At 58.1% G+C, this 22,318-nt stretch overlaps 1 protein-coding gene across 4 annotated transcripts; it reads left to right on the forward strand.

Moving 5' to 3' along the window:
• The first annotated feature begins 865 nt into the window (after positions 1–865).
• Positions 866–20,089, forward strand: SNX27 (sorting nexin 27). 4 transcript variants are annotated; one of them, XM_062633879.1, is made up of 14 exons: positions 866–1,195; positions 9,176–9,407; positions 10,333–10,525; positions 10,846–10,910; positions 11,484–11,588; positions 12,113–12,191; positions 13,733–13,896; positions 14,916–15,002; positions 16,342–16,491; positions 16,735–16,863; positions 17,033–17,092; positions 17,304–17,458; positions 17,651–17,713; positions 19,808–19,968. In XM_062633879.1, the coding sequence occupies exons 1-14, from the start codon at positions 915–917 to the stop codon at positions 19,917–19,919; spliced, it is 1,875 nt and encodes a 624-aa protein (XP_062489863.1). In that variant the 5' UTR covers positions 866–914; the 3' UTR covers positions 19,920–19,968. The 4 variants fall into 4 exon arrangements, with proteins under 4 accessions (XP_062489863.1, XP_062489865.1, XP_062489864.1 ...); XM_062633881.1 differs by lacking the exons at positions 17,304–17,458; positions 19,808–19,968 and adding an exon at positions 20,003–20,089 and having other exon boundaries at positions 867–1,195; XM_062633880.1 differs by lacking the exon at positions 17,304–17,458 and having other exon boundaries at positions 867–1,195.
• Positions 20,090–22,318: the final 2,229 nt, after the last annotated feature.

Below are 22,318 nucleotides of genomic sequence, written 5' to 3' on the forward strand. Positions count from 1 at the left end.
TGCCTGGGGAAGGCGCAGAGGAGGTAATGCAGGAAGGTGGGTGCCTGTGGGTGATGGAGGGATGTGAGCAGCAGAACCATGCTGGGGGCATGGGTGTCATGGAACCATAGAATGGTTTGGGTTGGAACAGACTTTAAGATCATCCAGTTCCAACCCCCCTGCCATGGGCAGGGACACCTCACACTGAACCATGGCACCCAAGGCTCTGTCCAACCTGGCCTTGAACACTGCCAGGGATGGAGCATTCACAACCTCCCTGGGCAACCCATTCCAGTGCCTCACCACCCTCACAGGAAAGAATTTCCTCCTTAGATCCAATCTAAACTTCCCCTGTTTCAGTTTGAACCCGTTACCCCTTGTCCTGTCACTACAGTCCCTAGTGAAGAGCCCCTCCCCAGCATCCCTATAGGCCCCCTTCAGACACTGGAAGCTGCTCTGAGGTCTCCATGCAGCTTCTCTTCTGTCAGCCTGTCTCCATACAGGAGGTGCTCCAGCCCCTGCTCATCCTCGTGGCCTCCTCTGGACTTGTTCCAACAGTTCCACGTCCTTTTTATGTTGAGGACCCCAGACCTGCACCCAATGCTCCAGGTGAGGTCTCACCGGGGCAGATCAGAGGGGCAGGATCACCTCCATGACTGCTGCTCACGCTCCTTTCGGTGCAGCCCAAGGTTCGCTCGGTTTCTGGGTCCCAGCGCACTGGGGGCCGTGCCCGTCGCCATGGCGGCAGCACTACAACTCCCATGAGCCCCCGCGCCGGACTACAGTTCCCAGCGTCCCCCGCGGGAGGCGGCAATGGGGCTGGTCTGAACTACACTTCCCGTCATCCCCTGCGGGCCGGGAGGGGGCGGTGCCGTACGGTGGCCGGCGCGGCGGCGGCGGTCGCGTGACGGCCCGGCCGGGCGCTGCTCGCCAAGATGGCGGACGAGGAGGGCGAAGCGCGGCCGCGCTCGGCGGCGCCGCCCCGGGACAGCGGCGGGGAGGGGGCCCCGGTGGGCCCCGGCGGTCCCCGCGTCGTCCGCATCGTCAAATCGGAGTCCGGCTACGGCTTCAACGTCCGCGGTCAAGTGAGCGAGGGCGGGCAGCTGCGGAGCATCAACGGCGAGCTGTACGCCCCGCTGCAGCATGTCAGCGCCGTGCTGGGCGGCGGGGCTGCCGACCGCGCCGGGGTGCGCAAGGGGGACCGCATCCTGGAGGTGTGAGTACGGGGGGGCCGCGCCTCCGCTGCCGCCCCCTTCGTTGAAGGGGGAAGTCGGGAGGGGGGTGCCTGAGGGGGCTGAGCCTCGCTGCGGGCTTGGAGGGGGCCGAATGGGGGCTGTAATGGGGAGCGAGGTTTGGAACGGGGGGGGGGGGGTGTTATGGGGGGGTGTGGACTTCAGCAGGTGGTGGGGGGCTCGTTTGTTCCTGTCTCACCAGGGGCTTTTTGGGGGGGGCCCTGCGGAGGTTCTGCCCAGGCGCTTTGGGGGTCACTGGGGGGGGGGGGGGGGGCTTGGCGTGGTTGTTTTCCCCTGAGGGCTTAGGGGGGCTTTTATAGGGGGGCTGAGCCAGGTTCCTCTCATTGGGAGCCCTTAAGGGGTCGGAGGGACACCTCCATGTCTGGGGGGGCAATGCACTCAGAGGATCGCCTTTGCGGGGGACAGAGGGTCACAGCCCCTCTCTTGGCGGGTGAATCTGGGCTCCCCGTCACCACCTCATCCCTGGAAGAGCTTCCCCACCCCTTTGTTTGTGGGGGCATCCCCCGGGTTGCAGAGCAGGAGGAGTCGTGTCCATGGCTCTGCCTCCCTGTCAGGGAATGGGGTGGCCATGGGGGAAGTTTGCTGGGGGGGGGGGAGGATGCAGAGCTCCTGGAGAAAAGCTCTTCCCAGGAGAGATCCCTGCAAAGGAGGGGAAGCAGGTTTGGAGATGGGAAAGGGGAGGGCTGGAAGGAAGGGGTCGAAGAACAAGGGAAGGGCTTGTGGCTGTCAGAACCTGGTGCTGGGCTGGGGGTGCCTTCCCAGAGAGGGGTGCGAGGGTGCAAACCCCCCCTCCGCCTGCGCTGAGACCCTCCTGGGGTGGGCAAGGGACCCTGTGGGAGGTGCTGGCTGGAGCTGGTGGCTTGGCGGCAGGGATGGAAACACGCTCCGGATGGACCCGGCTGCTTGGGATTAATCCCTCTTGGTCACTGGGACCTTGGGATGTCCAGCACTGTCCTGGACAGTGGGAATTGTCATGGAAGCATCTTCCCATGGGAACGCTTTGGTTGTGTTGAAACTCCTGTTCCCCTCCGGAACCCTTTAGCTTTGAGCCATGTTTGTGGAGTGACACTGGTTAAATCTCTTCCGTGGCCTCAGGATGTTCCCCTTCGTCCTGTGGTTCTTCCTGGGGCTGGTTCTGCCCCTGCCGAGCTGCGGATGCCTCCTGATCTCTACGTGGTTGTACTTCATGCTGAGTTGGTTAAGTTCAATTACTTATTAATTACAGGGCTTTCATAGCAGCAGGAATGCTTTGCTGCCAGTCTTTGCAGGCTGCAGTGTGTGAAGGACAGCAGCATGTGTCTGAGCCCAGCAGCGAGGCTCTGTTCTGGCTGGGCTGTGCCTAGAGCTGCCCGTGCCCCGTCGGGGTCAGCGCCGGGATGGGGCTCTCCTGTGTGACCCAAATGCTTCACGCTTCGCTCTCTGTGTGCAGAAGAGAACCGTTCAGGGGGTGAGTTCTGCATCTGGAGGATCTGCTTGAGAGAAGAGCGGTTCTTGGCCAGGGGAGCACTTGGGATGTGCTGCAAGGAGTTCTCCCTCATGCCTGCTCTGGAAGAGCACTTGCTATGCAGGGTTTGAGCTCAGAGGTGGGGTTTGAGGCTGGTGCTGGAGTCAGGGCTTGGGTGCTGGTGTCTTGGCTGCGCCTGACCTTCAGTCTGTGGCCAAACAAAGAGGATACCTGTGGATAGTGCTGGTTAATGCTGGGCATGAGGGGTGCTTGCTCTCTGCCCCCCTGGCTTCCCCCTGTGCCGCAGGGAGCCGCAGTGGCGGAAGGATGGGGGATTTCCTCTTGCTTTATCTGCCGCTTCTCATCTCCTGGGAGAAGTCGCTTTTCATTTTGCCCATTGTCTCTTGTCGGGCTGTCAGGTTGACTCCAGCCTGTTCCCGATAGCAGCCCTGCATTTGCTTAACCTGGCTGCACGGATGGGCCTGAGGACCACCGCACGGTGCAGCCACGCTTGGGCGCATGAAGACCCCGTGCCTGCCACGAGCGCGCTCCTTCTTCCCGGCTCCAGTGAGGTCCTGCCAGTGAATCCCGGCGCCGTTGGGAGCTGGGAGCAGAAAACAATCAACCGAGAGCCAAAAATAGCCGCGATTTCCCTTCCTCTCACCATGCACCCTGCGCACAATGGTGGGGGCGGCGCGGCCGCTGCTGCCCCGGCGCAGCCGTCTCCGTGCTGCTCCATCCGTGCCCGGTTCCGTGGTCCCAGGTTGCAGGTCTTGGGGCTCTTGGGGGAGCCGGTGCCTGCTCAGCTCCTCTGCAGCTCTCGGGCTGTGTCTGAGTGCTGATGGCTGCAGTTGGGTGGATCTTGGTTGCAGCTCCCAGCAGCCTGGTCTGGGAGAGAGGTTTTTGGAGCAAGAGCCTGAGAGCTGGGATTGTTCTGTTGCAATTCCTTGATGGAATTCCTGAGGGTGCTGCTGCAGGGTGATGGGGTGGTTGGCACATAGGGATGTGCCCATGGGATCTCTCGTCCCGCATCTCTTCCCCAGCTCTCTTTGGACGTGTGCGGTGCTGCAGGACACGGACACCTCTGGCCGCAGTAATGGGAGCATGGTTTTCCTCTGCACAGCCCTCTTCCCAGTCCCCATCCCACCCCAGAGGACACTCCAGGGGTGGCCTGAAGGGTTTATTTAGTCCTGTGCCTACCACAAAGTCCCTTCTTGCCACCCTTCTTGCCCGTCCCTTGCGCCCAGCTCAGGCCTCTTCCCTTCACAGGCTGGTTCTGCGGCGCAGCTGTGGTGTGCCCTCTAATCTCCTTAGCTCGTAGTGTGTTTGTGGGTGTTGAGGGCATTGGAGACACACAATGAAAGCTAATTTCGTTCTTGATTATCACCCTGAATGACAATCATAACTAATCTTGACAGGGAAGAAAAGCTTCCTTGCGTTTGCCCTGTTGGGCTCAGGAGCACCGGAGCAAGAGGGATACAGGAGGGATGGGTTCAGCGTCGCTGCTCCCATCCCAGTGGCTCGGGGGCAGCCAGGGGGTTGGTCCTCATCACTTGTGGACCAGAGAAATGGCTGAAATGGTGGCAGCACCCACTGCTTGCAGGGAAGGGCTGAACCCCTCACACGAGTCCTGGTGGAATAACTGCACTGGAGGCAGCTTCTCCCTGTCCCTCATGGGGAGCGGCTGGGAAAAGGCATTTTCCTCAGGAGATTGAACTCTTTATCTCCTCTTGGTCTAAAGTCTCATTTTATGTACTGACTTGGGACAGAGAAAGCTGATTCTGCTTTGGAAAAGCCTGGAAGGATCCATCTAATCACCAGCTGATGGGTGTCTTTCCTCTTCCCACCTCTTAACCACACCGTCTTCCTGGTGGCATTCCCAAATTCCTCCCCTCCCAGCTTTTCCCAGCTCTCTCTTTGCCTCCCTGCACACGTTTTTGGAGCCTTACCATGGGTCAGCATCTCCCCCCGTTACGAGCAGGGCTGCAGTTAAGGCTCTAGATTAGAATTGGGGTTTCCTGATGGCACCTCTGAGACGGTGCTCGCTGTGCTCGAGCGAAGTACTGCGGCTCTGTCGTTTCTTTCTTGTGAGATACCAGCAGTGGGTAAATGAAGAACCGTTGTGCGCTGGGTTTTCCATTAAGCCCACAATTAGATAAAGGCAGGAGCCTTTTTATCTCCCCTGCTTTAACTTCTGCAGCGTGTTTCAATGGAATTCTGTGTGTGCCGAGGAACGGGAGCCGTGGCTGAAGCTGGAGGAGTTTAAACCCATTTCTGTGGTCTCTGCTCCTGCTTTGGTCAGCTCAAGGCAATGAAGCAAACGGGGGCCAGTGCCCATAGGAAATGGTCAGATGGCTCCTGATGGGGATGTGCTGGACATTGGTGCCTCGTGTTTTGAGGTGGCTTTTCTTGTATCCCCATTTCCCTTCCTTATCCACCAGTCTGAGGAAGCAGCGACAGATGTACAAGGAGGAGAGATTCCTTTTACTGGGATTCAAACCTGTGTCTGCAGAATGCCAGCTCCAGACCGAAACATCACGGAGAAGCTTTGTGGACATCTGCACTGCATGCCTGGGATGAGCTGGAGCCTGAGACCCTGCAGGCTCTTCCCTGGCATCTCTGGAGCAGTGGCTCATGCCAGTGGTCTGCAGCGTGTGGTCTGCAGCATCACTGAGGGCTCGCTGATGTTCCTCAGAGCTCTGTGGGAAACCAAAGCTCCTGTCACAGGCTGGAACTTGGATGAACTGAGCCGGGGGAGAACCTGGGTCTGCAAAAGGAACAGGGAAAAGTCATTGCTTGCGTGGTGGTGGGAAGGTTACGCATCGAGTCCAGCTTCCTGCTGGCACGGGGCTTGCCCTCGCCATTGCTGGTGGTTTCAAGTGGCTCAGGGAAGGAAAACCCAAAGAGACCTTGACCTAGATCATGTCTGCTATTGCTGGTGTAGAAGCTGATTGCATTTAACTGCTTCTGAGTTTCCAGAGTGGATTTGGTACAGATTTGGCTTCTGAAGTGTCCTTTTTTCAGCAGGACTAACAGCTTCCTGCCTACCGAATCAGTGCTTGGTTGCTCCTCAGTAGTATTTAGGGTTTCACCCTGGGAGCTGCTACCAAGCTTTGTCTTCTTTCAGCGGTGATCATTGATGGGGTGAGCAGCTCTCTTGCTGTTTGCCAGAGCCATGCATGTAAAACTGTACCTTAAAACGCCCCAAAAACGTTCCAAGAGGCTTCTGTGCAGATGGGGGTGGAGGATGGAGCCCTTCCTCTGGCCGAGAACCAGGAGAGGTTGCTGGAGCTACACCCGTGTCTTCCTGGGGTTCTTTAAGGTGGAATGGTACTGGGCAGGATGTGTATACTTTGCTGTAAAGGAGGAAGGCTGCTTCCCTGCCTCTCCCATGAGAGATGGGGAGATGCTGCTGTGGCTGTGGCAGGGTTTGGGGTGAGGAAGATTTGTGCCCACAACCACCTGGCCTCGAGGCTGCCCTTGCTGCTGGGTCTCTTCCTCCTTTGCTGGTCCTGCCTTGGCTGCAGGCTGGGCTCCAACCTGTGCTTTGCCGTGGTGGCCCCGGTAGCATGGGATGGCTGGAGGAGCCTGCTCAAAAGCAAAGCCTTGACCATGACTTCAGTAGTTTCTAGGGTGTTTTTCCTTTGAACCAAGCACAAAGACAGGCCATGGTCTTAATCTCCAGGAAGCTTATTGTAGGCTTTCTTGCAGTAAATTTCCTTGTCATCTCTTGACAGACAGAGAGTTGGGAGATTTTAAGAAGTCTTTGCAGAAAATGAGTCATTTGGTGCACAAATTGGAGAAGTGAAATGTTCTTCCCTGTGTCTTGGGGATGTTGCTCATTAGCGTTGGCAGGATGGGGAATTTTGCTGTGTGGAGCACGTGCTTCATCCTGGGGGTGTCCTGGTGGTTGTCAGCAGTCCCTGTCCCTGCCGAGAGCACTCCATAGGTGTCCAGGGCTTCGAGCACAGACACTGGGTGAGACGTTCCCTGCACGGCGCTGGAGGAGGCAGCAGGTCTGGGGGTGTCTTGGGAACCCATCTCAAAGATGCTTTTAACCTCATCGCACTGAGCAGGCTCCAGGCTCCTCTGCCCCCCAGCAGGGTCTTTTGGAGCTTCTCCTGCAGGCAGCTCGTGTCCCAGCGAGGCCAAGAGGAAGCCAAGTGCCGAGGGGAGGAGGCTGCAGGGGAAGGTGATGGAACCTTGGGCTCCTGGTGTAACCATCTCCACGTTAGGCGATGGACTGCCAAGAGAAGGGATCTCGAAGCTGCTCTTCAAGTGCTGCTGAAGCCTGGCAGGCCTTGCTGGAGGCTGCATGTGCCTGGTTGTGGTCTCCATCCTGCAGCAGTTTGCAGAGTTCTCCTCTGCTTCCTGGTCTACACAGATCCGGGTGCTGTCTGTGGGACCTTGTTCCTGGAGGGAAGGGTTGGACCCGGTCATCTGCTGCTGTTGTATCTGAACCTCCTTTCGGTGAGGTCCAGAGCGACCCAGCAGCTCAGCAGCGCTCTCCTGGGAGCGTGTGTGTCCCCTGGAAGGGTGTTGGTGATGCCTGCGTCGTTTCTCCAACTCCAAATGGAGGCAGAAGCTTGAGGAGCAAAGTACCCCATTGCCCTGCTGGCTTGGGGAGGGTGATTTGGCTCTCGGATCCCACACAAGCAGTGCCCCCCCTCACCTCTCCTGCTGTTCCTTGCTCCTGTGTAGATGCTTCCCGTTCCCTTTCCTTGTGGGATATGGTTCCCACTGAGTTGCTGTGGTGACCGGGGTTTGTGAATGAAGTGGCTCATGGCAGTCTTATTGTTGGGAGCCCGAGGTCTTGGCCTTGTCCCCCACCAGGGTTTGTGTCAGTGGGTGGCCTGAGGAAGGTGCAGGAGAGGAAGAGGAGGAAGCTGCAGGGTCTGAGGTCTTAGCTGATGGGAAGTTCCAGCTGAGGAGCTCGCTCCAGCCTGGCTGGGGCTGGGTGACTGAAACCCAGCCTGGACTTCCGCAGCCAGGGCAGCACATCCTGCAGCGTGGGTCAGCCAGAGCCCGGGCTGCAGCTGACAGGGCTCTGCCTGCCACTGCCTGGAGATGGGCCCGAGGCTGAGCGTGGGGCAGTGACTGCCCTCGCCTGCCTTCATCCTTCCCTCCTGAGGCAGGACTGGCCCACGGAGGTGTCCTGGCCACTGGTGGGAGCAAAGCCCTGAGGGTTTGAACTTGGTTCAGAGCCGTTTGCCTACAACTGGAGTGAGCGTGCGTCCCCTTCCCGCTGCACCAGAGCAGGTGTGCTGTTAGAATCATAGCATCATAGAATAGTTAGGGTTGGAAAGGACCTGAAGATCATCCAGATCCAACCCCCTGCCATGGGCAGGGACCCCTCACACTAAACCAGGGCACCCAAGGCTTCATCCAACCTGGCCTTGAGCACCGCCAGGGATGGAGCATTCACAACCTCCCTGGGCAACCCATTCCAGTGCCTCAGCACCCTCACAGGAAAGAATTTCCTTCTTAGATCCAATCCAAACCTCCCCTGTTTAAGTTTTAACGCATTACCCCTTGTCCTGTCACTACAGTCCCTACTGAAGAGTCCCTCCCCAGCATCCCTATAGGCCCCCTTCAGACACTGGAAGCTGCTCTGAGGTCTCCCCGCAGCTTCTCTTCTCCAGGCTGAACAGCCCCAACTTCCTCAGCCTGTCTCCATACAGGAGCTGCTCCAGCCCCTGCTCATCCTCGTGGCCTCCTCTGGACTTGTTCCAACAGTTCCATGTCCTCTTTATGTTGAGGACCCCAGAACTGCACACAATGCTCCAGGTGAGGTCTCACGAGAGCAGAGCAGAGGGGCAGGATCACCTCCATGACCTGCTGGTCACGCTCCTTTGGATGCAGCCCAGGACACGGTTGGTTTCTGGGCTGCGAGTGCACACTGAACCCGGCTCATGTTCGGTTTCTTATTGACCAGCACCCCCAAGTCCTTCTCAGGGCTGCTCTGAATCTCTTCTCTGCCCAACCTGTAGCTGTGCCTGCATGCTGTATCCTGGTGGATGGGAGCACCAGCTCCCGAAATCACTTCCTTTTGCTCTCAAAGCCTCTCTGTCTCCTTTGTCATCCTCATTCACCTGGAATCTTCAGTTCGGGTTTAGGGAGATCCCTGTTGGCTTCGGAGCTGTGGAGGGTCAGGAGGTGTTCCTGCAGTGTTTTCTTCCCCAGCTCTGTGCTCCCTTCAGCTGAGGAAGGGTCTTGCTTTCCTGCTTCCTCCACTGAGGAATGGTAACACCTGCAAAACTTGTTTTAAATAGTCAAGGGTGACTGTGAACCTGTCAGAGAACCGTGAGCTGGGTCTGTAGGCATCAGAAGGGGAAAGCAGGGAAGCTCAGACCAGAGTGGAAGTGGAGCTGTTGAGACTGGAGGCATTGTCTCTGAGGCATCCTCAGCTCTGAGGATCTCTGGGCTGGTCCTGGCTGGTTGGAAGGCTCTGCCATCACCTCGCCCTTGCTCACGGCTTTCCTTCTTTCCCCCCTCACAGGAACGGGGTGAACGTCGAAGGAGCCACACACAAGCAAGTGGTGGACCTGATCCGCGCGGGCGAGAAGGAGTTAATCCTGACGGTGCTGTCGGTGCCTCCCCACGAGGCGGATAACCTGGATCCCAGCGACGACTCCTTGGGCCAGTCCTTCTATGACTACACGGAGAAGCAGGCCGTGCCCATCTCCATCCCCACCTACAAGCACGTGGAGCAGAACGGCGAGAAGTTTGTGGTCAGTATGAGCTCGGCTGGAGTGGCCCGGAGCTGGGAGGGACAGTCGGTGGCAGTGCTGTGTTTGCCTTCACTTACACTGCCTGCTGGTGACATTGCCTGGCTGGGGCTTGCCTGCCCTCATTCTCAGCTGCAAAGGGATAACCAAGCCCTGAGAGGCTTTTGATTAGCCTCATCTCCCGTGAAGATTATGTAGGAAGAAGTTGTTGTTGTGTTCGTATAAGCTTTTGTATTTGTGTCTCCTGTTTTACACCAAGTGTGAGGGACATCTGTGGTTGATGTACAAGGAAAGGGAACAGATGTCCTGAAGCACAGCTTCCCATCTCCAGCACTTTTCCCTTTAGGGAATGTTGGGGGAAATGGCTGTGAAGAGTCTTTTTTCCTTTGGGTCCCCTGCCTCTTCTGCTGGGGAGGCTGGCGCTTCCTGGGTAATGGGAGCTGTCAGCATGTACCTGGCACGGGTGCATCCTTGAGGCTTGAGGTTGGTTCTGCCTCATCGGGAATGGCTGTGGCTGGAGAGGTTGGGCAGAGCCCCTCATCTGCAGCACTGTGTCTTCGTGCAGCGTGGTGGGGTGTCCTTAACCTCTTGGTCCGCCTTGGCTCCTTGCTCAGCCTGGCTGTGTGGTGCCCATGTGTCGCCAGCACCAGGCGTGTGGTGAGGGACAGCAGAGCCCCAGCTGGCCCCGAGCTTCAGGCAGCGACTGGCAGAGCCAGGAGGCTGCCACAAGAGCTGCATTATCCCGCAGATAACTGCTTGTTGTTAGGAGCACAGCCCTCCCCACGGCCACCCCAGGTTTTCCCTCTGCTGGGTGGGCTCTGTCCGTCTTCTCCAGAGCCAGGGAGCTGCGCGTCCCTCAGTGGGGTGGGCAGGGAGGAGAAGGGACTGGGAACAGGGCAGCGAGCGGGCAGCTCCTCTCCTCCTGCAGGTGTACAACGTTTACATGGCGGGCCGGCAGCTCTGCTCCAAGCGGTACCGGGAATTCGCCATCCTGCACCAGAACCTGAAACGGGAATTCGCCAACTTCACCTTCCCGCGCCTGCCGGGGAAGTGGCCCTTCTCCCTGTCGGAGCAGCAGCTGGATGCGCGGCGGCGAGGGCTGGAGGAGTACCTGGAGAAAGGTAGGAACCCTCAGGGGGATCTGCCATGGGGGTCCTGGACCCTTCTTCACCCGGGAGGGAAAGAAGCTCCTTTGTAGCTGGATTGGATTCCATGGATGAAGTGTTACCCTACCCTGAAGCGTAGCCGTGGGGTAACAGGACCTGTGCAGTGCCCTCCACCACCAGCACACAGCGTTCTGTTCTGAGAAGGTTTTTGGGGCTGGAGATACCAGCCTTGCATCACACTGTTGTTGTTTCCACGTCACCTTTGGGTCAGTGCTGGCCGGGGAAGGTCCCCCATCCCCGTGGCTCCCCACTGACCTGTGCTCTCTGTCTTGCAGTGTGTTCCATACGTGTCATTGGGGAGAGCGACATCATGCAGGAGTTCCTGTCGGAGTCGGACGAGGTAGGGATGGAGGCACCAAAGCTCTGCCTTCACCTTCTCTGTTGCAGAGGCTGAGAGCGCTTGGGGAAGCTGGATAGAGGCAGCCCCATGGCCTTTGTGCATGTCCTGGCTTTTGCAAGGGGAGACCCTGCAAAACCAACCTGCATTTGGTGACTTCCCTGCTGGTCTCCTGCTGGTGGCAGCCCAGGGAGCTTCACATTCAGGAGCTGTTGGCATTCATCAGCCTTTGTCCAGAAGCAACAGGCACTCTGAGCACAGCTTGTGTGACTTGCAGGCAGCAGCAGTGAGTTGCTGTTTGCCCTTCAGCTCTTGCTCTCTTTCCAAGCATTCCGGGGTGCATGGAGCTGCCATGTCCCCTGCATGGAAAACTCGAGCCCATCATGGTCTGGAGCAGTTTGCTCAGCTTCCCGATCGGAGCAGAGCTCACCTCTTCCTTCTGTCACAATTCCTCTGGTGCAGGCTGCAATGGGATTCCAGCAGAGCAGCTGGGGGTTGGATTTTAATGAGCCGACTTGAGGCAGTCAATGGTCTGTAGAGCTCAGGGGGGGTGATGCTGGTTTCTCCCTCCCTCAGAACTACAACGGTGTCTCGGATGTGGAGCTCCGGGTGGCGTTACCAGACATCACAGCCGTGACAGTACGAGTCAAGAAGAACAGCACGACAGACCAGGTGTACCAGGTAAACCCCTTGTGTTGATCTCCCAATGAAGGCAAACAACTCAGACATTAACTGGGCACCTGCCTGCTTCTCTCTGTTCCTCTCCAGTGCCACTGGGCACAAGTGATGCTGCTTTGCTGTACAGGGAGGATGGGGACGGTGGAAAACTCTCACCTTAGGCCGTGCTGAAGCAGTGTTTCCACTGGCAGCTCAGCTGCAAGGACAGAGCCAGCACTGAGTTAGTTTTCACTGATAGGATCTCAGAGCTGGTGGGTGGCTCTGAGCACTGCTGGAGTGTGTCAGCAACACATGGGTCTCTGTGGCAGGACAGCAAGTTGGAGGTTAAGGGCAGTGCCACGTTATGGGTTTGCAGGCAGCTGGAGCCCAGTACTTTAAGTGGAAAACGAAGGAGAGCTGACTTCAGTCAGCACTGCACTAATGCCTTGGGTTGGGGAATACTTGGGAATAACATGTATGAAGCTGACTTTGCCCTGGAGCAGGCTCCTCTTTTGCTCACTCTGTTTTCCTGCCCCTTTGCCCTGCAGGCTGTGGCTGCCAAGGTTGGGATGGACAGTATTACTGCAAACTACTTTGCCTTGTTTGAAGTGATCAATCACTCCTTTGGTGAGTCTTCTAATCCCCGCGGTGCTGACGAGCCACTGAGGAGAAAGCTCTGCAGTGCCAGCACTCTGTTAGGTCTTACCTCTACTCACACAACCAGGAGTCCTGATCTCAGCTGCTCATCTCTCCTTCCGTGCTTAAATCCTGATGGTATTTGAGGCTTGGCTGTGGGATTCCAGGCGATCATTTTGGCACTGAAGTAATTGCCATCCCTCAGCCCAGCACATGCTGGGGTCTTCTGGCTGCTGTTCAGATTCCTGGCCACAGCAGCCTCTGGTTTCACCCACTTGCATTCACTGAAGCTGTAGAGAGGCCAGGACGTCGTGGTCACACCACAGAATGGGTGTAGTGGTTGGTTTGTGTCTAATTCTTTTTCCCCTGTGCTGGGTTTTAAGCCAAGTGCATTTCTCATTCCCAGCTGGGTAACTTCACTTCTGGCTTGTCATCTCTGTGTGCCTCAAACTCATCCTGTTGTTACAGCAAACTGTGCCTTGTAGGAAGAGATTTCTGGGGCTGTTCCTCACGCTCACAAGGTTCTGGCTGAAGAGCCAGGGCAATTTTTAGCTCCTTAAAGCCCTCCTCAACTGACTCATCCTGCAGAACAGGCTGGGTTTGCATGCAGAGGCTGACCCCAGGGCAGCCGAGCTCACCAGCCTCCTGCAAAGCCATTGGCATCACAGAGCTGCCACTGGGTCTGCGTCACTCGGTGAGGGTCACGGGGTGCTGGTGTGTCAGAGCAGGGCACGGGCATGGGGAGAGAAGTCCAGGGCTGAAGGCTCAACATGCTTTGGGTTTTGTTGTGGAGGCCAGGCAGGGCTGTTGGGGAGCCTGGAGTGGGAATACCTGGCACAGTCCCTGAGGAAGCTTTTACAGTGCCAGCCTCCAACTGGAGCTATGAACTGCTCATCCCTGCAAGGGGGAACTCAGGTTCACCTTTATGGCTTGTGCTTTGTGGACACTTGCTGTGAACATCCACGTTTATTCCTGTCTGGCTGCACTCACAGGAAACCATAAGCTCCATCTGCAGTAAGATAGTGGCCATGTCCCTGCCTGGTGAAGGTGGTGCACTGGCACTCACCTCTTGTCCATCACAGTTGGGTAATGCAGGTTTGAACACAGTCAGTGTTCGAACAGGGCCTGCAGCTTGGCTCAGCAATGCAGCAGCGTTTGTCCAGGGTGGGACCTTCTCCAGTCCCTCACACTGCGAGGCCAGTGCATAGGTCCAGGGCCACTGTGATGCTCAGCCTTAAGGCAGGACCTCCCTGTGCACCGCAGGGATGGAGCTGGGCTGTTGTGCTGATGCTCCAGAGCCGCACTGCAATCTCAGCAGGCAGAGGAGCTCAGCCTCACGCAACAGAGGCGACTGCAGGGGACCGGTGGGGCTCAGAGTCTGCTGCTGTGGAAGTGGGCGTTGGGGCAAAGCTGGGTTTGATGAGGGCAGGGAAGAAAGAGCCTTGGGGCAGAGCTGGCTCCCGCTCCCATCTGGCTGCAGCCGCAGCCGGTGATGCCGGCAGCGCACTTAACCTGTCCTGTGCTTTTTCCAGTGCGCAAACTGGCACCCAACGAATTCCCCCACAAACTCTACGTGCAGAACTACACCTCGGCGGTGCCGGGGACGTGCCTGACCATCCGGAAATGGCTCTTCACTACAGAGGAGGAGGTTCTCCTCAACGACAACGACCTGGCCGTCACCTACTTCTTCCATCAGGTGAGGAGCTCTCCTTAGGATCGTAGGAATATTTAGGTTGGAAAACACCCTTAAGGTCATCGAGTCCACCCAGTAACACAACGCTGCCAAGTCTACTGGTTTTTAACTGGAGTTAAGGCACCACGAGTGGCCAACTCTCAGGACTACTCCAGGCACCACTGTCCTTTGGTGTGCTGGGCACAGAGTGTGACATGGAGAGCCAGGCCTGCCAGGGAGTAGAAGTCCATGGCTGGGTGACTTGGCAGTGCTGTGGTGAGCTTGTGGCCATGCCAGAGCTACATGGGAGGCAGGACTCTGCTGCTCTCACTGGGAGAAGTTGCCTTCCCAGAGCTAAAGGATTCAGTAAGATGAACCCTGCTCTGTCTCCGCCACCAAACCCGTTGTCCCAGCGCTGTCTGAGCTGAGCCTGTACCAACCCCTGGTACAAAGTGAAATAAAAATAGAAGCTGTCAAATTCTTGGATCTCCTAGGCTGGCTCTTGGCTGGCTGGCAGCTGTACAGGCTGCTTTGTGCCAGGGGCAGGAGCCCTTGCTGGGGTGTGCAGCTGAGGAGCGAAGGGAAGTGGCTGTGTACCTGCTCCAGCCTGAAGGAAAAGCCCGTTTTGCATGCCAAGGCTCCAGCAGCACAGTGGGGAGAAGCGAGCTCTGCTCTGCTGGAGCCAGCTGGAGTGGCAGGGTTGTACCAGCCTATCCTTGCCTATGCCTGAAGGCAGACCCAGGATTCCAGGTACCACCGTTTCCAGACCCATCCTCTGGTGCCAGGGGACATTCTTCCGAAGCCTGCCCAGATGCTTAAGCATCTCTGTGCTCCTCAGGGCAGGCAGAGGCTCATGGCAGGAGTCAGTGATGCAAAGAACCACCTCTGTGAGCCTCTCCATCCGTCTGCCTCTCCAGGGATATTGGTCACCTTCTGGGGCTGTGGATTTGGGTTCAGAGCAGCCTCAGGGCCAGCCAGGGAAAGCAAAGTGGTGTGACTCAGGAGCCTGACCTCCGGGGTTTCCTTTCCCTTCTTCTGGTTAGGCTGTTGATGATGTCAAGAGAGGCTACATCAAAGCAGAGAAGTCCTACCAGTTACAGAAGCTGTGTGAGCAGAGAAAGATGGTCCTGGTGAGTTGTCCTACCTGTCCTGTTTGCTTTCCTTCCTGCTGGCGATGCTCTGTCTGGAATGGAGGTGCTGGCACAGGGTGCCCCGAGAAGCTGTGGCTGCCCCATCCCTGGCAGTGTTCAAGGCCAGGTTGGACACAGGGGCTTGGAGCAAGCTGCTCTAGTGGAAGGTGTCCTTGCCCATGGCAGGGGTTGGAGCTGGAGGAGCTTCAAGGTCCATTCCCACCCATGCTATGCACACAGCCTTTCCTGGAAAGCAGGAGCTGGGAGAGCTGGGGGTGTGGGCCCAGCACAGGAGGTGCTGGCAGCGAGCGCAGCTGGGAATGCCAGGAGAGGGCTGGGACCTGCCCGAGGGTCGGTGGCTGCATGAACCAAACCCACCCCTTGTGCCTGGCACGTTTGAGCAGCAGCTTGTCCTTGGCAAGATCCCCCATTGACTCGGCTCCAAAAGAGGCAGCGAGAAAACCTCGTGGGTTGTCTGTCGAAGGACGAGGTGCTGAGCACGCTGTGGCAATCCTTCACCCTGCAGGGACTGCAGTTGAGAGCTAAAGGTCTCTTTCTGCATCAGACTGGCTCTGAGGTGCTGGGTGGCCGAGGGGCAATGGGTGCCAGCCCACTTTGAGCACAAGTTGCTGCCCCTTTGGTGCTTTAGTTTCTTTATTCTTTGCCTAGCAGAATTCCTCCCAGGTGGCAAACCCTGTGTCAGAGCTCACCGACTGGTCAGGGGGGGTTCTGCCTCTTAGCACTGCCCAGCAAAGCCCACGGGGGCTGTGGGGAGCCTGCCTGGCTTGAGCTGCCGTGAGCTCCTCTGCCAGGCAGGCTTGGCTCCGAGATCAAACAGCCCAAGAATCTGCCTTGTAAATAACTTCCTGGGTTGCTCAGGGCTGCTGCTACCAAATGAACTTTCCCTGACTCGCTGCACCCGCCTGTGCTCTCCGAGAGGGATCCCCTGCCCCAGCCTGGCTGCTCTTGGGTTGAATCCTTCCTCAGAGCCCGTCCCTGCTGGGAGCCTGGCCTGGGGTGGGCCCTGGAAGGGGTCACCTGCAATGCTGAGCCCAGACAATGAATTATTAACTAACGAGAAGGATCAGTAAATAGATGCTTCTTCCTGTGGCTTGTCTCGTGGCTCTTTGGTCTCTGCTCATCCCAGTAGCTTTCTCATGACCAAAGATGGATGTGAATCTTTGGAATGGGTTTGTCCCATCATACACACACACACACCCCCCTCTTCCCATGGAGGGGATGCATCCTCCCTGGGCTGGGGCAAAGCCAGGGATTCCCGAGGTGAGGATCAAGGAGGGTGCAGGGCTCGGGCTCTACCACCTGCTCTTTCCCTCTGCAGTATTTAAACATGTTAAGGACGTGTGAGGGCTACAACGAGATCATCTTCCCCCACTGCTCCTGTGACTCCCGGCGGAAGGGCCACGTCATCACAGCCATCAGCATCAAGCACTTTAAACTCCACGCCTGCACCGAGGAGGGGCAGCTGGAGGTGAGGGTTTGCTGCCACCAGCACCGTGTCCCCGGGGCTCTGGTGCTGAGCAGCCTCCGGAGGGGTCCTGGCAGTGGGTCTGAGAGCAGGGGTTGGTTTGGCTGCTCTCTGGGTGCCAGCAGGCACTCCCACAGCTGCTCCCTCAGCTCCTGCAAGGCTGCACGGGGCAGCCACTGCCCCATCTGCCCTACACCTCCCCTTCCCGAGAGGGCTCTGGCCTCACCTGGCTTCATCTTCCTTCAGAACCAGGTAATAGCATTCGAATGGGACGAGATGCAGCGGTGGGACACGGACGAGGAGGGAATGGCCTTTTGCTTTGAGTACGCACGAGGAGAGAAGAAACCCCGATGGGTTAAAATCTTCACCCCCTATGTGAGTACCCCTGTGCTTTGCAGAGCTGAAGCCCAGAGCCTGCTTGTTTCTCCCCTCACCCCGCGTTGGAAGCCGTAGGAGCTGCTGTGCTCCAGCCCTGGGGCCGGTGGCCACCAGGAGGAGCCCGTAGCCGCTCCCGCTCTGAGCCGTTCCCGTTTTCCCTTTGCAGTTCAACTACATGCACGAGTGCTTCGAACGGGTTTTCTGCGAGCTGAAGTGGAGGAAGGAGGTAAGAACCCGTCACTGCAAGGGAACGGCTTCATCTTTTACAGGAGGCTTTTTGATGCAAGCGTTTCTGTCTGGTCCTTACCAGTGCTTTCCAGGGAGCTTGGAGCAGTGCTCCAGGTCTCGGGGGTACCTGGCTGCTCTCAAAGGCCAGGGCTCTGTAGGTGGAGGGTGCTTCCCGGTGCTGGGAGCCTCATGGAGCTGTGATTGCCCAGGGTGGCAGCTCCCAGGCTCTGGCTCCTGAGCATCCATGGCAAAACGTCTCCTCCAGAGGGACTCTGCAGGTTGCTGAATTATTCAGGAAGGGTTGTGAGAGCCTCCAGCACAAAGCTGCTGGGAGGAGCAGCGAGGATCCCAATCCCAGCCTGAGGTGCCTTGCTCAGCCTCCTCCCATCAAACCTGCTCCCAGAACCCACCCACTTCCAGCCTCTGCTCTCTTGTTGGCCTCCCACCCCTGTTCTTGTTGCCAGCACCGGCTGCCCCGTCTCCTCCCGGTGTGTCCCCCCCACACCCCCCCAGCTCTGCTTTTTCATTTATCCCCGTTTTATTTCTCCCTGTCAAGGTGGAGGAGGAGGCAGCAGACAAGGATAACAGGAACTGCAGTAAAGACAATATGTGCAGCAAGGTAATTGGGCTGAAAGCAAACAGCACCTCTGCTCTCTGAGCCAGTCTGGCCGCTCTCTGCAGATGTAGTGATCCTCTTCTCTGCCCCAGCTCCTCTTAGTGTAGATGTGGACAGGACCCAGCTCCTCTTAGTGTCCTCCCATAGGGGCTCCTCCTTGGAGGGGACCCGCAGGTGCTGCTTGTCATGGCAGGGACATGGCTCTGAGCTTACAGACCTCTTTCCTGACCTGGTCGCATCTCTCCCATCTGCTGGGCTCTGCCCACCTTTGGGTGCCCAGCACTGGCCTGCAGTGGATGGTGGAGGGGAGGGAAGGGACAAACACTTTGGCTCTGTGCTTCTGTTCAAGGACCAGGGCCTCGATCCTGGTGGCTCTGGCTTTGTTCTTGTTCCCCAGCCGTGGGGCAAGGATCTTTAGGGGCTTGCCAGACACCAGCCTCTTGTCCTGCAGCTCGCACATGTCGTGGTGCCCTGGGGCTCCCAGCCCCTCCATGGGCTGCCCGAGTGCCCTGCTCCAGCTTCAGGTTGAACTTGGGCCATGGCTGGAGGGGCTGTGGTGCTCCCCAGAGCAGAAAGCTGCAGGCACTGTGGCTGCCATGGGGTGAGCCCCACATCCCTGCTCGGGGAAGGTTGGGGGGGCAGCTTTTGTGTGCAGCCCTGCCCCTGCTCTGTGTCACCCTGCACGGGTTTGGTGTCGCCTCTACAGAGCCTGGGGATGCTGAGAGGGGTTCACTGCAGGAGCAGGGAGCTCTTACAGAGCGCTGCTGCTCCCCAGTGTCCTCGGGGTGAGCCTCTGGGCTGGGGCTGGGGCTCTGCTGCTCCCCACCGTGCCCCAGGAAGGGGGATCTGGAGCAGGAAACCAGGGGAATTGCTTTTCCTTCCCCCTGAACGCAGTTGTTCCTCCCTCCTCCGCCATCCCATCGCTTCCCCGACAAGGAAATAGATTTCTTTCTCCCGTTCAGTTTACACACATCCGAGAGCTTCCTCTCGCTGCAGCTCCTGGAGGTGGCCCCAGGGCTCTGCTCTGGGTCACCAACACAGCTTCCACCCCCCAGACCTGCCCTGGGGGCACTGTGAGGCCCCCCCCCAGTGCTGTTTCCAGCCGCTCTTCCCAGGTTCTTTCCAGGTCAGGGCTATTTCTGCCCTGTCACTTGGTAATTTCCTCTCCCCAGCGTAAAATAAAGAGACTGATGGACTCTGGCAGCTGCGTTTCAGGTCTGTTTAGTGCTCTGTGAGCTGCTGCCTCACCTCCCAAGCCGCAGATGCTGCTCATAGCGATGGCTGAGAAAGAACCCCCAGCTCAGGGGGGGATCCTCGTGGTCCCCTTGGGGCTGGCGCTGGCTTCCTGCAGGGAACAGGCTCTGGTTGGGGATGCTGGTGAAGCTGTGCCATGGAGGTGGGGGGGGGGGGGGGGGGCAGGCACCAGTGCCCCCCGGCCCGGCTCCGTCCTCCTTTTGCTTGGCTCTTGCGAGTGGAATCTGGGTTATTCTCCGGAGGGGGGATGCTCGTGGAGCCGGGAGGGAATGGGGCTTGCTGGGGGGATCCAGCTGATTCCCAGCGCGGCTCCTGGCCTCTTTCCTGGCCTCCTTTAGGCTCAGGCTGAGCCACTTTCCTGTGGGGCAGCCTTTGGAGGAGCTGGGATCTGCTGCTGGATCCCCCTGACCCCCCCCAGCTCCGGGGCTTCCCAAGAGGAAGGGCAGTGGAATCATCCCAGCTTGGCTTTGGTGGAGGGGGGGCTCCCCTGGACCCCCCTTGCCAACCCCTGCCCCTCAGTCAGTGCCACAGCAAATCCCCATTGAGGAACGAGCATCTACATCCCCTCTGCTCCTCTTAGACCTGCCTTGTCCCAGTGGAGCCCTGGGCACAGGGAAGGGCAGATCCTCTCCTTTCCTGCCCCCCCAGTGATGGGCTGGGAGCTCAGGATGAGGCAGTGGGGAATTAGAGCTCGGGATGCACTGGGTGAGCATCACATCGGTGCTGGGGCCATGCAGAGCCGTGACACCCCCCCCCCCCCCCCAACACCCCCATTGCATTGGGTGCCCCCATCCCGTTTTCCCCACACTCCTTAATGTCCTTCTCCTTTTCCTTCTCTTTCAGAACATCTTTCAGATGGTCAGGTCACAGCAGAGGGACGCGGCCACTTAGCCCCCGTCCCGTCCCCCCCCCGGCCAGGATGAACGCAGCCCCCCCCCCCCCCCTTAACACTTAAAATTCTGTTATTGTATTAAAGCCCTTAAACTAAATATTATTAATAATAATTCCATTTGTGAACTTCATGTTTATGGCATTAAGCAACTGGGATAACCGGCAGGACGGACCGAGGAAGGAGGGACGGCGTGGATGGCAGCGGAGCCGCCGCAGGGTTGTGGACAATGCATTGGGCTGCAGCTGGAAGCATGGACACGAGTGGGAAACCCCCCCCCTCCCCTTCCCTCCCCAGGGATCAGGACAAACCCTGCATGGACCCAGGTCTTTGCCGTGCTCCCTGCGATGGCTGCACCTCTCGAAGGTGTCCTCACACGCAGCCCGGTGTGGGGCCTGAGCATTGACTCCAAAGGAGAATTAAAGGAGGAAAAAGAGAAGGAAAAGAAGCAAACAGGAGGAATGTTGCAGGGAAGCCCCTCTCTGGGACCCAAGGACCTCTCCACCGCCTCAAGCTCTTCATTTGCTGATTTTCCCTGTGTTTTGGTTGGGCTCTGGGTGTTCTCACACGGACTGAGGGAGCACGGCGGCGTTCCTGGGATGGGCTCCTGAGGCCGGGGCCGGGTGATGGGCTCAGGCTCCTCCATGTGCCGGTGGCTGAGGAAGGGGAATGAGGTTGGACAGTGGCTTCCCTGCTTCTTGTGCAGGATTGGGGCTGGGTCCTGAGGAGCATCCCGGGGTTGGGGGCAGGAGCTGGTCCTGCAAGAATGAAATATGGCCATGGGGCAGCGGGGCCGGTGAGCACCAGCATCAGCACCATCACTGCCATCATCCCGCTGGGCAGTGGGGCCAGTGAGCACCAGCATCAGCACCATCACTGCCATCATCCTGCTGGGCACCAGGGCTGGTGAGCACCAGCATCAGCACCATCACTGCCATCATTCTGCTGGGCACCAGGGCTGGTGAGCACCACCATCAGCACCGTCATTGCCATCATCCTGCTGGGCACGAGGCCTGGTGAGCACTGGCATCGGCACCATCATTGCCATCATCCCGCTGGGTACCAGGGCTGGTGAGCACCAGCATCAGCACTGTCATTGCCATCATCCCACTGGGCACCAGGGCCAGTGAGCATCAGCACCGTCACTGCCATCATCCCGCTGGGCACCAGGGCCAGTGAGCACCAGCATCAGCACCGTCACTGCCATCATCCCGCTGGGCACCAGGGCCAGTGAGCACCAGCATCAGCACCATCACTGCCATCATTCTGCTGGGCACCAGGGCTGGTGAGCACCAACATCAGCACCGTCATTGCCATCATCCTGCTGGGCACGAGGCCTGGTGAGCACTGGCATCGGCACCATCATTGCCATCATCCCGCTGGGTACCAGGGCTGGTGAGCACCAACACCAGCACCATCACTGCCGTCATCATTCACTGGGCACCAGGGCCGGTGAGCACCAGCATCAGCACCGTCACTGCCATCATCCCGCTGGGCACCAGGGCTGCTGAGCACCAGCATCAGCACCATTGTTACCATCATCCCGCTGGGTACCAGCAGAGGCTGAGGTTCATCTGCCCCTCACTGGGATGCGAGAAGCTGGATGCAGCCACCAGAGGGGCCTTCGGCTGCGTGACCCCGGCCCCGCTCCCTGCCTTGATCCCATCCCATCCCCGTGCTGCCGCTATTCCCAACCTCCCTGTGGGTCCTGGTCACTGTGGGGCTGGGGGGGGATCCTCCCCATTCCTCAGCTCTTGGACACCTGCAGCAAGGAGCAGGGATTCCTCAACCAGCTCCAGTGTAACCGGATTTGCCTTGGGAGCCCTTTGGGACCCCAAAGCCCCCACACCGGGCCCCATCAGTGCCACGACAGCGTCGGGTCTCAGCAATAACCCCACTCATGACTGTGTCCGAGTCGGAGCCGGTTCCGTGTGTGTCCCCCCCCCTCCCCAGGCCTGATCCCGCTGCCATCCACATCCTCTTTAATTTATTTGCAGCCGCCTTGTGTCTTTTCTATTCGTGAGTCAGAAAGTGAAGGAAATGACCCCAAAACGTGCGAAACCAAGAAGAAAACAGCAAAATAACCCCCCCTTTGCCCCCTCCCCTTTGCCCCCTCCCCCCCGCGGGGCTTTGCTGAACTCACTCAGTGTAATTAATTGTAACATATTCTTTTAAATAAATTGATTTATTGATGAAGCCACCGGGCCCTGCGGCCGGGGGGGGGGTGGGGGTGTGGGGGGTGATGGGGGGGGCGGGGGGTGGGTCAGAGGCGCCTTTGAGCGTTATTTTGGTTTTTTTTTTGAACTTCTTTTATTTCGACAGAAAAAAAAAACAGAAAAAGAAAAAAAGGAAAAAATAAAAGAGAAAAAAATTGAAATGATCCAAAGGAACCGCAATAAATAGCAAATAAATTAAAGCGGCGGCGGCTCGGCCGCAGACGTCACCTCCCGGGGGTCCCGTCCCCA

This window comes from Pezoporus occidentalis, unplaced genomic scaffold (genome assembly GCF_034315485.1).
Source record: "Pezoporus occidentalis ecotype Australia unplaced genomic scaffold, CSIRO_AGI_Poc_V1 ctg406, whole genome shotgun sequence".
Taxonomy (NCBI): domain Eukaryota; kingdom Metazoa; phylum Chordata; class Aves; order Psittaciformes; family Psittacidae; genus Pezoporus; species Pezoporus occidentalis.

Excerpts from the sequence above, each read along its gene's own strand:
- SNX27 (XM_062633879.1), top strand. The coding sequence starts at position 915 with ATGGCGGACGAGGAGGGCGAAGCGCGGCCGCGCTCGGCGGCGCCGCCC. Across the intron at positions 10,911-11,483 it reads TCCTGTCGGAGTCGGACGAG|AACTACAACGGTGTCTCGGA; the intron begins GTAGGGATGGAG and ends TCCCTCCCTCAG. Across the intron at positions 12,192-13,732 it reads AGTGATCAATCACTCCTTTG|TGCGCAAACTGGCACCCAAC; the intron begins GTGAGTCTTCTA and ends TGCTTTTTCCAG.